The sequence below is a fragment of the Pristis pectinata genome, chromosome 20, assembly GCF_009764475.1.
Source record: "Pristis pectinata isolate sPriPec2 chromosome 20, sPriPec2.1.pri, whole genome shotgun sequence".
NCBI lineage: Eukaryota > Metazoa > Chordata > Chondrichthyes > Rhinopristiformes > Pristidae > Pristis > Pristis pectinata.
The window spans coordinates 13,827,977-13,843,966 of record NC_067424.1 but is presented as its reverse complement, the minus strand read 5'-3'; the positions used below and the strand labels follow the sequence as shown (position 1 = coordinate 13,843,966).

At 43.1% G+C, this 15,990-nt stretch overlaps 1 protein-coding gene across 1 annotated transcript in view; it reads left to right on the top strand.

Moving 5' to 3' along the window:
* The window catches only part of LOC127580878 (protein phosphatase 1H-like), a 49,179-nt gene extending 34,405 nt beyond the window's left edge, over positions 1-14,774 (top strand). The window contains exons 6-10 of the mRNA XM_052034847.1: positions 2,503-2,621; positions 3,077-3,140; positions 4,039-4,146; positions 9,070-9,221; positions 11,329-14,774. Of these exons, the coding sequence (XP_051890807.1) occupies positions 2,503-2,621; positions 3,077-3,140; positions 4,039-4,146; positions 9,070-9,221; positions 11,329-11,467 (582 nt within the window). The 3' untranslated portion in view covers positions 11,468-14,774. The remainder of the gene's footprint in view (positions 1-2,502; positions 2,622-3,076; positions 3,141-4,038; positions 4,147-9,069; positions 9,222-11,328) is intronic.
* Positions 14,775-15,990: the final 1,216 nt, after the last annotated feature.

Below are 15,990 nucleotides of genomic sequence, written 5' to 3'. Positions count from 1 at the left end.
ACTTTGGCCTATTTTATCATATGCTTCCAAGTATCCTGAAACTCATACTTAATAATGGACTTTAAAATCTTACCAACCACTGAAGTCCAGCTAACTGTCTATAACTGCTGTCTTTTGCCTCCCTCTCTTAAAGAGTGGAGTGACATTTGCGATTTTCCAGTCCTCCAGAACCATTCCTGAATCTAGTGATTATTGAAAGATTACTACTAATGCCTCCACAATCTCTTCAGCTACCTCTTTCAGAAGCCTGGGGTGTAGTCCATCCAGTCCAGGTGACTTATCTACCTTCAGACCTTTCAGCTTCCCAAGCACCTTCTCCTTAGTAATAGCAACTACACTCACTTCTGCACCCTGACTCTCTCTCGAATTTCTGGCATGTTGCTGGTGTCTTCCACAGTGAAGACTGATGCAAAATAGTTATTCAGTTTATCCGCCATTTCTTTGTTCCCCATTACTACCTCTCCAGTGTCATTTTCCAGCGGTCCAATGTCCACTCTTGTCTCTCTTTTACTCTTTGTATATCTGAAAAAACTTTTGGTATCCTCTTTTATATTTATTGGCCAACTTATCTTCATATTTCATCTTTTCTCCCCTTATTGTTTTTTTTTAGTTGCCTTCTGTTGGTTTTTAAAAGCTTCCCAGTCCTCTAGCTTCCCACTAATTCTTGCAATATTGTAGGCCCTCTCTTTTGCCTTTATGCTGTCTTTGACTTCCCTTGTCAGCCACGGTTGCCTCATCGTCCCTTTAGAATGCTGCTGCTTCTTTAGGATGAACTGATCCTGCATCTTCCAAATTACTCCCAGAAACTCCTGGCATTGCTGCTCGACCATCATCCCTGTCAGGGTCCCTTTCCAATCAACCTTGGCCAGCTCCTCTCTCATGCCTCTGTAGTTACCTTTACTCAACTGTAATACAGATATATCTGATTTTAGCTTCTCCCTCTCAAACTGCTGGGTGAATTCTATCATATTATGATCACTACTTCCTAAGGGTTCTTTTACCTTAAGCTCCCTAATCAAATCTTGTTCATTGCATAACACCAAATCCAGAATTGCCTTTTCCCTAGTGGGCTCGACCACAAGCTGCTCTAAAAAGCCATCTAGTAGGCATTCTACAAATTCCTTTTCCCAATCTATCTGCATATTGAAATCCCCCATGACCACTGTAACATTGCCCTTCTTACATGCCTTTTCTATCTCCTGTTGTAATTTGTACCCCACATCCTGGCTACTATTCGGAGGCCTGTATATAACTCCCATCAGGGTCTTTTTACCCTTGCAGTTTCTTAACTCTACCCACAAGGATTCTACATCTTCTGATCCTATGTCACTTCTTGCTAGGGATTTGATTTCATCTTTTACCAACAGAGCCACCCCACCCCCTCTGCCCACCTGCCTGTCTTTTTGATAGGATGTGTATCCTTAGATGTTTAGCTCCCAGCTGTGATTTTCTTTCAACCACGACTCTGTGATGCCCACAACGTCATACCTGTTAATTTCTAACTGCGCTCTAAGCTCATCTACCTTGTTACAGCACTCCCACCACAACTGTCTAATTTGCCACAGCCTAGGAGCTAATCTCAGTTTCTATAGTCATCCCATTAACCTGTTTACCTATCTTCAGCTGTGCGAGCCATATGGTGAGTAATTTGTAAAGCTACAATTTTTCTCACTGCCTTATTTACCCTTCAACCACAGTGCTCAATATTGGTTCACTCTCCCCCATTGTAAAACTCACATCCCTCTCCATCATCAAAAGTATCTACATGAGGCGCTGCCTCAACAAGGCAGCGTCTATCGTCAAAGATCCCCACCATCCAGGCCATGCCATCTTCTCACAGTTACCATCAGGCAGGAGGTACAGAAGCCTGAGGTCCCACACCACCAGGTTCAAGAACAGCTACTTTCCTTCAGCTACTTGGTTCTTGAACCAATCTGCACAACTCTAATCAGTATAGCAACACTATGACCACTTTGACCATTTTGCATTACAATGAACTTTGTTTTTTTTTGTTCTAACTGTGTTCTTCCTTGTATAATTTATGTTTTTTTCTTGTGAATGATGTGTCTCTAATGCTATGTGCCTGTGATACTGCTGCAAACAAGTTTTTTTTTATTGTACCATGCATATGACAATAAACTCGACTTGACTTGTTATTTTCAACCACCCCTCCCCTTCTCCATTGCTCTATTTACATCTGTAAAATGCTTAGATCTCCAATCTGTTCACATCTCTTTGCTCTTCCGTTCCTGGCCTCTATCACATCTCCAGTGTTCTTCACAGCACCATTGGCAATAGTGTCTCCAAGATCAAAGCTCTGACATTTCCCCCCCTAAATCTCCACCTTTCGATGCCACCTTAAAGATGATCCTTCAAAATGTGCCTTCCATCACCTATCCTGCCTTATGTGGCTCAGTGAAAAATCTTGTCTAATAATGATCCTGGGAGACACCTTGGAACATTTTACTAGTGCTGCATTAATCCAGATTGTTTTTTGTTTAGGGATATTTACAGCCGCATCTGCTTGGAAATGAGTTCACGCATTTGGAATTTCCAAGGAGAATTCAGCACCGGGAAATTGGACGCAAGATGTTGTTCCGGGATTATAGCATGACTGGCTGGTGAGAGTCAACCAACAATTTTTTTCAGACATTTTACAGGATGTGAGCATTGCTGGCAAGACCAGCCTTTATTGTCCTTCCTTAATTGCCCTCAAGAGGGTGGTGATGAGCTGTTGTTTTTTGAACTGCTGCAAACTTCCTGGTAGATTGGAGGAGGAAGAGGGTTGGGTGGTTGACAGCAGGGTGGGTGAGTTGCTCATGGCACTTTGTGAGCACATTTGAACTGATTGGCATTGGAAGTGAATTGAATGGAGATGGGGGATAGAGGAGTGGAAATAGGACTGATAGTTCTTTCAGGGACCTGGCACAACCACAATGTTTCTGTGGTTCTTCACCACTGCAAAAAAATTATATATTTGACCAACTCAGGTCTTGAGCTGTGACACCATGAGAGGTAGATGAATATTTCTTGATCTAATCAATGAGCATTCTAGCATCCCTTCTTCTTTCTGTAGGGCATACAAGACGATAGAAGAGGATGACTTGAAGTTCCCACTGGTGTATGGTGAAGGCAAAAAGGTAAATGACACATCTAAAGCAGTCTGTGAACACACATGATAACGCAATGTAAAATTTACAATCCGGGAGTGAGCATTCCAAGGATTTCTGATGTTTGAAAGAATCAACAAAACTGCATTTATGTAGGCATTTCACATCTTGTCATAAAGCACAGAAACAGGCCATTCAGCCCACCCTGCCCATGCTGACCATATTAACCCCATCTACCAGCACTCGGTCCATAGCCTAAGTTGTCTTTCATGTCTTTGACGTATCCAAAAAACACTTCACACCCATTGTTTTTGAAGTGTGGGCAATGTAATATAGGGAAAACCAATTTAGCTCCCATTGGATTACATTAATGAACATTGAATTGCCCAATTTCAATTAACCCTCTCGCCCTGTGTTCTTTTCCCATTCCCACCAGTTCCTCCCAGGATATCTCTCACTGTCTACCTGTTCACCTTTTCCATTCCTCAAGCTCTTTCCCTCCCCCCATCCCCCCCCCCCCTTACCTAGACACACCCTCCCCCACCTGGTCCCATCTGCCCTTCACCCACTTACCTTCCTACCTGGGTTTCTTCTCCCTTGGATCACCTTTCCATCTGGTTCCATTGTCCCTCTCTTAGCTGGTTCCACATCACCTACCAGCCTCTGTTTCACCCCTCCCTCTCATGCCTGTACACTGGCGATCTTCCCTCTATATTCTCAGTGCTGATGCAGCGTCAGAGAGTAACAACAGGTTTCAGTTCATCAAGAGAGCTCAGCAGTTTATCAAAACTGCTGACCAGCTACAAGTGTTGAGAAAGTGCAAACAGTAGCACTTCCTCTAGACATGTCAAAGGACGAACAAGATTACTGAACAGGGTCTTATACTTTACAATAATGATCATCTGTGAATTGCTCTCTGTCCCAACAGGCACGCGTCATGGCAACTATAGGAGTTACTCGGGGACTGGGAGATCATGACTTGAAGGTTCACTATTCCAACATCCACATCAAACCTTTCTTGTCTTGCATGCCAGAGGTGAGAGCTACTAATAGATGCTGTCAATAATACTAATTGTATCAGAAGGAGGTAATTAATTCAGGGTTACCCAGTAGATATAAAGCAAATCTGAATCTATCTCCATCACATCCTGTATGTAATTGAATAGAGCAGAGCAGGGAATAGCAATGACAGGCGAGTTCCAGTGTTGACCATGCTGGTGAGAAATCAGTGGAATTTCCCTGTTCTTCAACCTAGGAGTTCCACCTTTTTAATATTTAGAAATTTCAGACACCAGTCACAAATTGATTTGAACGCCAAACTGTGAATGTGGATTTCTGAATCCAAAACACATCCAGAACCAGTCTCACACCAATGCACAATCTGTTTTCTCCTGAAAGTCTCTCCCATTTAAAGAGTCAGATCTGTTTTCCACCTTCCCACTCAGCAACAGGTCTGATCAGTCCAACTGGGGCCTTATGAATTCTTGCTGTATCACAGAATGAATGGGTCTGGGGAGAGAGAGTAAGGAGGGCAAGTGGGGGAAGGGGGAAAAGGGGGACACTGGGGGGATTGAGGGCTACTGGAGAATAAGGGGCAAAGGGCTACTAGGGGAAAGGGGCAAAGAACCAACTTTCAGAACTAGGGAAAGGAAAGGCACTGGGGGATGGAGGGATACCCAGAAGGAGGAGGGTGTGGGGGGTAGTGGGGGAAAGGAGAGCAATAGGGGGAAGACGGGTCAAAAGAGGCTACTGGGAGACAGTGGGGACCAAGAGACAGTGGGGTAGAGGGGGTAGAGAGCAAGGCCCCAGAAGGATCTTTTATGAATGAGCAACCTCTGGTCCTTTTTAAAGACCACTTGGGTGACTCAATACCAGGACCACATCCCTTACATTTAAGGGTCTTATCAGTAATGCAGGACATCATATCTCAGTACTAAGGAGCCTTTGGCCTAGATAAGTAACCACTCTGGATGCTCATGGGAAGGTTGTGACCATGGAAGTGACTCCTTTTTTCAAGTTCTTGCCATCCCATTAAATATGATTTTATGGCTCGATTTACATTGGTTTGATTCTGATTCAAAGCTCCAACAGAGGGCACCAGATGCTCTTAGAGAAACAGGAATTCAAGTCAAGTTGAGTTTATTGTCATGTGCACAAGTAGAATGAGGTAGAAGTACAATGAAAAACTTGCTTGCAGCAGCATCACAGGCATGGAGGTACAGACAACACACAATATAAATTATACAAAAAATTATACCAAACGGTGAAAAATAGACTATGCAAAAGCAAGACCTTAGTGCAAAAAAACAAAGACACAATCGAAGAAAAGTCCATGGTAGTGCAAGAGGTGGAATTGACCCAGACTGGACTTCAAATAATAACTTCATTTTCCTAATGTATTCAATTTGAAGTTTACAATATCAGAAGGTACCTACTGCATCACCCTCATTGAGGTGGGGAACTTTTGATGCTTGTTGTGCACTGTGTGTTTCTTACATTTGACAACAGTCCATCTCACTGCTGAAGTACCAGGAGAGGGAAGTTCATGATCTGCAGACTCGGGTACATCCTGGAAAGTCATGATTAAGCTTGAGAACAACTGTGATTCTATTCTTGGTTGAAAATCCTGTCTATACCTACAGCAAAGAGTCACATTGAAGACATATATTTAGTGGGTGGGCACCAATAAACTGGGTGATTGAAGATGGGGATCCAATAAATGAAACACTTGGAGAAGAGGGATGATGTGTTGGATGTGGAAGCTGGTGAGGTGAAAGGTGAGAACCAAGGGAACTTTATTGCTGTTCTGCCTGGGGAGGGGGGTGGGGCTGGGGCTGGGTCACAGCAGATATGGAGGAAGTACATGAGAGGGTTCCATAAACAAGAACAGAAGGCCTCATTTTGAGAACAGATGTGGAAATGGAGAAATTGAGAAAAAAGGGTGGCACCCTTACAGGAGACAGGGAGGGAGGAAGTAGCTGTGGGAGTCGGTGGATTTATAAAAGATGTCAGTGGCAAGTCTGTTTCCTGAGATGGAGTCAGAGAGATCCAGAAATGGAAGAGAAGTGTCAGGTGAATTTGAGGGCAGGGAGTTGATGGTGAACATGATGAAATTGATGAATTCTGCATGAGTGCAGGAAGCAGCACCGATGCAGTCGTCAATGTAATGGAGAAAGAGCTGAGGAGGTATGCCAGAATAAGTTTGCAATAAGGAATGTTCCATGTGGTCAAAGAGAAGACAGGTGCAACTAGGGACCATGTGAGTTCCCATGGCTACCGCTTTGATCTGTAGAAAGTGAGAGGAACTGAAACCAGGGACAAGTTCTGCCAAGTGGATGACAGTGTTAGTGGAAGAAAACTGGTTGAGTTTTGTTCAAGAAAGAAACAGAAGGCCTAAAGACCTTCCTGATGGGGAATGGAAGTATATAGAGACTGGATGTCCATTGATAAAGATGAGCTATTTGGGACCAGAGAACTGGAAGTTATTGGTATTGGTTTATTATCGTCACTTGTACAGAGGTAATAGTGAAAAACTTGTCTTGCTTACCAATCGTACAGGTCAATTCATTACACAGTGCAGTTACATTGAGTTAATACAGAGTGCATTGAGGTAGTTCAGGTAAAAACAATAACAGTACAGAGAAAGTGCGGTGCAATAAGGTGCAAGGTCACAACAAGGGAGATCATGAGGTCAGAGTGCATCTCATCGTGTAAGGGAACTGTTCAATAGTCTTATCACAGTGGGGTAGAAGCTGTCAAGCCTGGTGGTATGTGCCCTCAGGCTCCTGTATCTTCTACCTGATGAGAGAGGAGAGAATGACCTGGGTGGGTGGGGTCTTTGATTATGCTGGCTGCTTCACCAAGACAGCGAGAGATAAAGAGTCCATGGAGGGGAGGCTGGTGTCTGTGATGCGCTGGGCTGTGTCCACAACTCTCTGCAGTTTCTTGCGGTTCTGGGCAGAGCAGTTGCTGTACCAAGCCATGATGTATCCAGATAGGATGCTTTCGATGGTGCATCAATAAAAGTTGGTGAGTGTCAAAGGGGACATACTGAATTTCTTTAGCCTCCTGACGGAGGGCATACCTGGATGGCGGAGGACAATGTTGGATGTCGAGGCTGATGAGGTGAAAGGTGAGGACCAAAGAAACTCTATTAATATTCTGCCTGAAAAGAGAGGCTTTCTTCCACCCAGCCAGGCCTCCAACACCCACCAAAGGCCTACACTTTCTCCCGCTTTATTCTCCCCACTCTAATACCCCACTAACTCTCTCTTCCCTCACCCTCCCCTGACCCCACATCTCACCCTGGCTCCAAATGCTGCCGTGTCTTCATCCCTCCTGCTCTTCAGTGCTGAATGGTCAGTCCTCAGTAGAGGTCTCACCTTTGTATCCCTGCAGGCCTGACATGATATTGAGTTCCTTCACTGCCTATTTCTTCAGCAAGAAGTCCTCACCCCACTTGATGATTCCTTCTCCCATCTGCAACACTCCTCTTCCATTTGGACTCCCCCTTCTGCCTTTTACCCTCTCTTGATCTTTTTGTTTCCAATTGTCGAGTCTTTTGTCATTTGGAGAAGGTGAAGAAGGGGACCTTTATCTACATGTGGGGGAATTGGGAGACAGGACCCAGTAAGTAAGGGAACTGGAAGGGAACACAGATAAATGGGTGAATTGGGGAAGCTGGGTGTATATTTGGGTGGAGGGGGGGGTTGGTGTGTGTTAGTAAGTGGGTAAATTGAAGGAGACCATCAGCTGGTGGGTGAATGAGAGAAAGATGGCAGTGGATCAATGAATTGGGGGAATGCATCAGTGAAAGAGGAACACAAGTAAATGAATAAAATGGAGGAGAGTTCGAGGTAGGACACTAGTAAATTGATGAGTTTGTGGGGAGGGTGCCTGAAAATGGGTGATTGGAGTGAGGGCACTGGTAAATGGTGATCTGTGGGGAGGATGATTGGAAATGTGGTGGAAAGCACAATATTATACAGTTTTGTTCACAGCTCCACAGATAATGATCTAATGTGTGCCCACTTGCAGCAACATCCTGACAACATTCAGACGTGGGCTGACATTAATCACTTGTTGATGAAGTAATTAGATAACCCCTTTCGCTTCACATCCAAGATACCTAACACATCACCAGATTGCCCACAATAAACATCCCAGACAAATGGCCAAAAACTTAACTGGAACATCCACATAAATAAAGTGGATACGAGAGCAGGTCAGAGGTGGATATCCTGCAGCATGTGAGTTGCCACTTGATTCCCAAAGTCCACCACCTCGTGGACATAAGTCAGGAGCATAATGAAATATTTTCCAACAATATCTGAGATCCATGTTATCCACAGTAATGTAACCAGCTTAATGGTAAGCCTAAACATTCAATCTAACTACCTTCCAACACCACATCTCTTCCACCTAGAAAAAACAAGGGTTGCATGAACATGGGAATGCCACTGCTTGCAAGATCTCTTCCAATTTGCACACCACACTCATTTGGGATTGTATTTTTTTTGTTGGTGGGTCTAAATCCTGGAACTCCCTAGCTAACCATATCGTGGAAGTGCCTTCACCAAAAGGAGGTTAAAGCTGCCATCGTCGCAAGGTTTTGCCATCAACCCCCACATCCAAAGAATTAAGAAATAAGTGAATTAAATATATTCAAGAGTCATTAAGAAATCCAATATGGATTTCAGGAGAAACTTCTCTATCCAGAAAGTGATAAATGTAGAACGGCTGCCACAAATAGATGAGGTGTATTGTGTAGATGTGTTTAATAGGAGCCTAAAAATGATGTGGGGGTAAGAGGAACCAAAGGCTGTATTGTGTGGGTGGGATAGAGTACATGCAGTATAAGTGGTTGTATGAACCCGTAGGCTTCAGTGGCCTGTCAGTAAGCAGTAAACAATGTAGTTCTGTGCAACTTGTTTAATAAAATCTTCTATTATCCTTGCAGGTGAAAGTATATGATGTGAAAAAGTATGAGCATGGTGTGGATGATGTGATAGTGATGGGGACTGATGGTCTGTGGGACGTTGTCTCAGATCGAGAGGTGGCAGATACGGTCATTCGCGTGCTTTCCAGCTGTGATCCTGATGACCCCAACAGGTTTGTGAACTTGATTGGGTTTTCTCCAAAGTCTTTCTCACAAACTGAAGATTAAGGACGTGAAATAAATAGAGGTTGTACCTATTCAGCATCTTTCGATCGCTCTGTATATCCCAAAGTGCTTTACTGTCAGCAGAATAATCTCTGAAGCATAGGTCACCACAGCAACATAGGAAATGCAATCACTAATTTGGGCACACCAAGCTCCCATGAACAGCAATAGATTAATAGCCATATAACCTGCTTTAGTGATTTTGGTTGAGGGATAAGTATTGATCAGGACACCAGGGAAAATTCCCCAGCTTTTTCAAATAAGCTATGGGATGTTTTATGCCTATCTGAGATGGGGGAAAAAAAGGGACTTGATTAAACATCTCATTTGAAAGCACCACTGGCAGTGCAGTACTCCTTCAGGACTGCATCAGGGATGTCAGTCTGGACTTTTTGTTTAAACAATGATCTTTTACTGATGTGTATCTTAATTCCATTAAGCTTTTCTTGGTTCCCTGAACTTACGTGGTCTAGTCTAAAAATAATGACCCAGAAAGCCCACACATAAGCATTCATTGGGACAACAAATGTTTCATGTAAGCACAGTCTGCGGCACTCTCGCATAGGGAACAGAAACCTATGTAGTCATCAGATTCTAGCAGCCAATGAGTCTCTGCTTAGTATAAACATGGAAAAAGTTGAATCACTTCTTGTCATTACAAGCTTTTATAGATTCATACAAAACAGACAGAGGTCCTTTAGCTTGTGCCAGCACTTTGAAAGAGTTCTCCAATTAGTCCAGTTCCACCTATTCCCTGTAGTCCTACAAATTTATCCTTTCCAAATACATACCTCATTCTTTTCTGAAAGTTCCTTTTGAATCTGCTTCCACTACTGATTCGGACAGTCAACGATATAAAAACAACTTGCAGCGTTAAAAAAATAATTCTCCTCATCTCCCCCTTGTTTAAGTGTCCCGTGATTTATTAACCCTCCATCCATTAGCAGCAGCTTTTGCCTAATTATTCCGTTAAAACTCCCCAGTTTTCCACTATTAAGTCTCTTTCTCTTTATATATATATATTAAAAAATCACAGCTTTTCCTGTCTTGCCAAGTAACTGAAACTCCCCATCTTGCATACCATTTCAGTAAAATGGCTCGTGACTGTAAAGCAGGGGTCAAGTATAGGTCTCCGATTGATGGGACTGCCTCTCACTATCTGGGAACCACAGCAATCCTGCTGGAGAAGGAAAAGCTTGCATTTATATAGAGACTTTCATTGAGTTAGAGTATCGCAAAGCATTTTATAGTTAATGAGTACACTTAACACATTGTTCTTAGTAATCAAGCTGTAATATAAGCTATTTTTTAAATGAGTTGGAAGAATGTATCAATGTTCCACAATAGAACAAGTAATTAGAGTTGCCGGCTCTCCAACATTTTCCTGAAACCTTCAGGAATTGTAACTTAATCTTCAGCACACTGCGAGGGATCTGGTGGAGAGAGAGAAAAAAAGCACAGTTTCCATTTTCTTTGAATGTTTTCAGCTATAAAAATATTTAGAGTAAGGTGAAAGGCTATTGGGCTGAGCACCAAGAATCATCCAATTGGGTAACAAATGTTCTGTTGATTTCCAATTGGTTGTATGAAACCATGGGTGGGGCTTGTGATGATGGACATTGAGTGGGTACATTTGTAGGGTGGGCAGTCATGTGATTGAAACCTCCTGAAATATGTCCAACTCAAATTGGCAAATTTATTTGCAATTTGAGAATCCAGCTTGATCTGCTTCTCTCTAAAAAGATTTATTCTTTTGTATATTGCTTATCCTTTTTCCTATTGAATTAAAAAAGGTGCTGAGAAAAATTAACAGGGCAATAAAGAGAAATGTCATTATTCAGAATCTCTGGAATGTGAAACTTCTTATTCAGGTGGTAGTCAAATCAACTAGATTAGACGTTTTCAAAAGGAAATTATGCTGCGAGAGGGAGAAGGAGACATAAAGATATGTTGAAAGGCTGAGATAAGTCGAATGGAAAGCAATGAAACTTATTGGCCCAAAATTGCCAACTTGCGCTTTACTTTCTACATGTTTCCATATAATTCTCTCCACAGGTTCACACTGGCAGCTCAGGACTTGGTGATGAAATCCCGTGGAGTTTTGAAGGACCATGGGTGGCGATTGTCAAACGACAAGCTGGGCTCGGGCGACGACATATCCATCTTTGTCATTCCTCTTTATGGGCAGACGTGACTGGCCTTAGAACAGCCTATCCTTGGACTCTGCAAAGACTGGGAAATGGATCTACTCACCTATAAATAACAGAGACCCAAGAGACTGCAGATGCTGGAATCTGGAGCAAAAAACAAACTCCTGGAGGAACTCAGTGGGTCTGACAGCATCTGTGAAGGGAAATGGTCAGTCATCTGGTCAATGGACCAGTCCAGGTGAAGGGTCTCGACCCGAAATGTCGACTGTCCATTTCCCTCCACAGATGCTGCCTGACCCGCTGAGTTCCTAGAACATAGTACAGTGCAGCACAGGAACAGGCTCTTTGGCCCATGACACTGTGCCAAGTTCCTCCGGCGGTTTTTTGCTGCATCTATAAATAATCTATTTAAATTGATTTGTCCCTCACTAGTGTAATATAATCCTTCTTGAAAGCAAGAACCTTCACTTATAGGGTGCCTTTCACGACCTCTCAACATTCCAAAGTGTCTTAAGGTTGTGTATTCGCTGCGGGAATGTCTGAAATCTGTCACTCTATTTGCCCATTACAAGTTCCTAGAAAACAATGTGATAAATGGTCTAATAAATCATGTTATTGGGTATTAGACAAGGCAAGATATTAGCGTTAACAATCACGTGTACACCCCTGCTGTTCTTCAAGTAGTAGATTTTTATATCCACCTGAGACTGTCCTCAGTTTAAAACCTTATCCAACAGACTGCACCTCAATATTGCACTGCGGGTACTCATCTGGATTATGTAGTCAAGCCTCAGGAACAGGATATGAAACTACAATCCTGTGACTCAGAGGAGGAGAAGATTTCTACTGAGACGTACTGACATTCATGATGTGTACGTTTACCCCTTAACTGCTGCAAAGAAGTAAGTTTTCCAGAATATATCCTGAGACTGGCTACTGATCAGGTCACAGTGCTTTGCTGGGTGATCATGCTGCTCTGAGATAGGTAAATTCAAAAGCAAAGTGCTGAGGATGCTGGAAAGCTGAAATAGAAATAAAATCCCAGAAAGCTAGTTTCACACTGGCCTCATCTACATGTTTTATTAACCTGAAGTTTTTGGACTTTATAGGTACTTATGAAATGAGGAAAAATAGACACTCTGTAAATACATAATATTAACAGAAATGCTGGAGAGGCAGATGGCAGGTGCATTTAGACTTTCCCACCTCTCCAAGATTTCCCTGGAATATCCAGGAATTGAAGACTCCAGGATACGGTTGCGAGCAAAAATTATAGTGGGTAATGACAATGTCCTTCAAGCATTTTTTTTAAAAAAATGATTACTGAAAATATAGGTTGTAAGGAAAAAGACTGGACAGGGTAGTTAGAGATGGGGAGCATATGATATAAAATCAGGGTGTTGCCAACTCTATGGTCAAAAGAGTTCATCCAACTAGAAAGACCTATCATTATTTCTTTCCCCCAACCCCCATCTCTCCAACCCTGCTCTTCCCAGGGCAGGATCCAGCTGTTAAATGACAATGACACAAAATGCTGCAGATGCTGGAATCTGGAGCAACAAACAATCTGCTAGAGGAACTCAGCAGGTTCAGCTGCATCTGTGGGGTGGGGGAATGAATTGACATTTCAGGTCAAAAATCTGCATCAGGACCAATAGTCTTGATGCAGTAATTTTGACCTGAAACGGCAATAATTCCTTTCACCCCACAGATGCTGCTTTATTCACTGAGTTCCTCCAGCAGATTGCTTGTTGCTGTTAAATGATGATTCCACAGGTTCATCTTGTTTACTGCACACAGGCATTTGTTCTATGCAGTGCTCACTATGTGTGTATGTTGTCTTAAGATTTAGATCAATCATAATAACAAATGAGCATTCACGATCAGAAACATGTTTGGACAGTAACCTGATGCACAGCCCTGTAAGACAAATGAGGAAAAACAGAATTCACTTATTCACATCTTGGGTGCAATTACAAATACTTACATTAGTTGATTTTATTCATATCAGGCTGGAGATCATGATGTTACAAGTGGGGGAGGAAGTCTGATTTATATGTCTTTAACCAAAATCCACAGCCAGGTTTGCTGTTTATTCATTTACAGTATTTGGGAATTGTTGGCAAGGCCAGCATCTACTAGACATCCCGATGTCCCGTATTGAGAAAATAGTAGTGAGCTGTCTTCTTGGAACTTCTGCAGTCTGTGCAATGGGAAGGTACTCATAGAAGGGCTGTTGAGCAAGGTTTCACCAACTCTTATTATTACTGCAAGATGAAGTCAGGAGGAAAACTCTCCACAAACGTATGTGCTAGATGCACCCTCAGAGGGCACATGCTGAGTGAGCCTTTCAGCTGACCTGGTCTATTCTACTATTCAATTAGATCAGAACCATCTTATTTGCAAGCTCCTTACCTTGGTTCTGTAAACCTTATTGCCCTTGTCCAAAAACATCTGCTAAACTCTGTTCTGAAACACCAAACTCCAAGACCTGGGACTCAACACCTACCTCTGCAAATGGATCCTTGACTTCCTGACCAACAGACCGCAATCAGTAAGGATAGGCAGCAACACCTCCGGCACGATTATTCTCAACACTGGTGCCCCACAAGGCTGTGTCCTCAGCCCCCTACTCTACTCCCTATACAGTCATGACTGAGTGGCTAGATTCTGCTCTAACTCATCTACAAGTTTGCAGATGATACCACCGTAGTGAGCTGTATCTCAAATAACGATAAGTTGGAGTACTGGAAGGATATAGAGAGCTTAAGTGACATGGTGCCATGACAAAAACCTTTCCCTCAATGTCAGCAAAACAAAAGAGGTGATCATTGACTTCAGGAAGGGGGACAGTGCACATGCACCTGTCTACATCAATGGTGCTGAGGTTGAGAGGGTTGAGAGCTTCAAGTTGCTAGGAGTGAACATCACCTATAGCCTGTCCTGCTTCCATTGCACAAAGCCGTGATCAAAATCCCATCCAGAGTACTGCATGCAGTTTCAATTGCAGTATCTTGAAGGGTGCACTGGCACAGGAGAGGCTACAATACAGGCTCCCAGGAACAATTTTAGGGCTTAAGAGGATTAAATTACAAAGTCAGGTTGACAATATTGACAATTTGATGGAAGGGAACGGCAGTGGTATTGCTGATTTGACAGAAGTGTATAAAATGTTAAAGTGATTTGATGGGGTACATAGAAACTAAATCTTCTGAAATTAAGAATTAGGAGGCATAAGATCAAAATTAGAGCTTGGCCATAAAGGAGTAAAATGAGGAAACAGTTTTTTTACTCACAAAGAGCAGCAGAAAGTCTGTAAGTGAATGTAAGTAAAATGTTGCTCTCCATAAATTCATTCTCCATGCTTTTTTTGTCATCAGACTATGCTAGGACAGTCATAGAGACTCCTTGCTCTCCCATTCCTTTTTTGCCTACAGTTTGGGTTTAGCACTTGCGAGACAGTGGAGTGTACAGTGATCTCCGACAGGGAAGTAAGGAATCCCTGAATCTACCCAAGGGATACAGAAATGGGTACCTCCAACAGTGATGGATAGTCCCACTGCACTTCTGGATCTTCCAGGAAAGGGCCTGGAAAGAATCCCTCAGTCAGTAGGCGTAAACAGAGAGGTAACACCCATCTGCACTATCTGCAGTGACTTTGCACAAATGGGAAAGGACTGTAGCAGCAATGCTCAAACTGAACCCTTCAGGTATTTGTAGAATAAAAATGTGAATAATTTGACGTTAGTGCTCAAGGATGAGATGGATACATTTTTGGACTAAAGTGGAATTACGATTATAAGAACTGGGCAAAAAAGTGGAGTTGAGGCCAGTGATCATATCAACATGGAGAGGGGCAGACGGTCAACGTTTCTGACCCGAGGCGTTGACCATCTGCTTTTCTCCATGGGTGCTGCCTGGCCTGCTGAGTTCCTCCAGCATCTTGTTTTTTTTTCTAGATTCCAGTGTCTGCAGTCCTTTGTTTCTATGGGAAGGATGTGGTTAAACTGGAAAGAGTGCCGAAAAGATTTACGAGGATGTTGCCAGGACTAGAGGGCCTGAGTTATAGCGAGAGGTTAGCCGGGCTAGGTCTTTATTCCTTGGAACGTAGGAGAATGAGGGTCAACCTTATAGAAATGTTTAAAATTCTGAAAGGCATAGGTAAGGTGGATGGTAACAGTCTTTTTCCCAGGGTAGGGGAGTCCAAAACTATGGGGAATAGGTTTAGGGTGAGAGGGGAAAGATTTAAAAGGGACCTGAGGGGCAACTTTTTCACGCAGAGGGCAGTGAGTATATGGAACGAGCTGCCAGAGGAAGTGGTTGGGGCAGGTACAATAGTATCATCTAAGAAGCACTTGGATAAGAAGATGGAGGGACGGGGCTTGGAGGGATATGGGCTGAACACAGGAGATAGGGACTAGCTGGGTGGGCACCGTGGTCGGCATGGACTGGTTGAGCCAAAGGGCCTGTATCCGTGCTGTATTGCTCTGTGACTCTGTGAACCCAATCTTATTGAATGTTGAGCAATCTGGAAGGGCCATATGATCTGCTGCTCCTCCTATGTCTT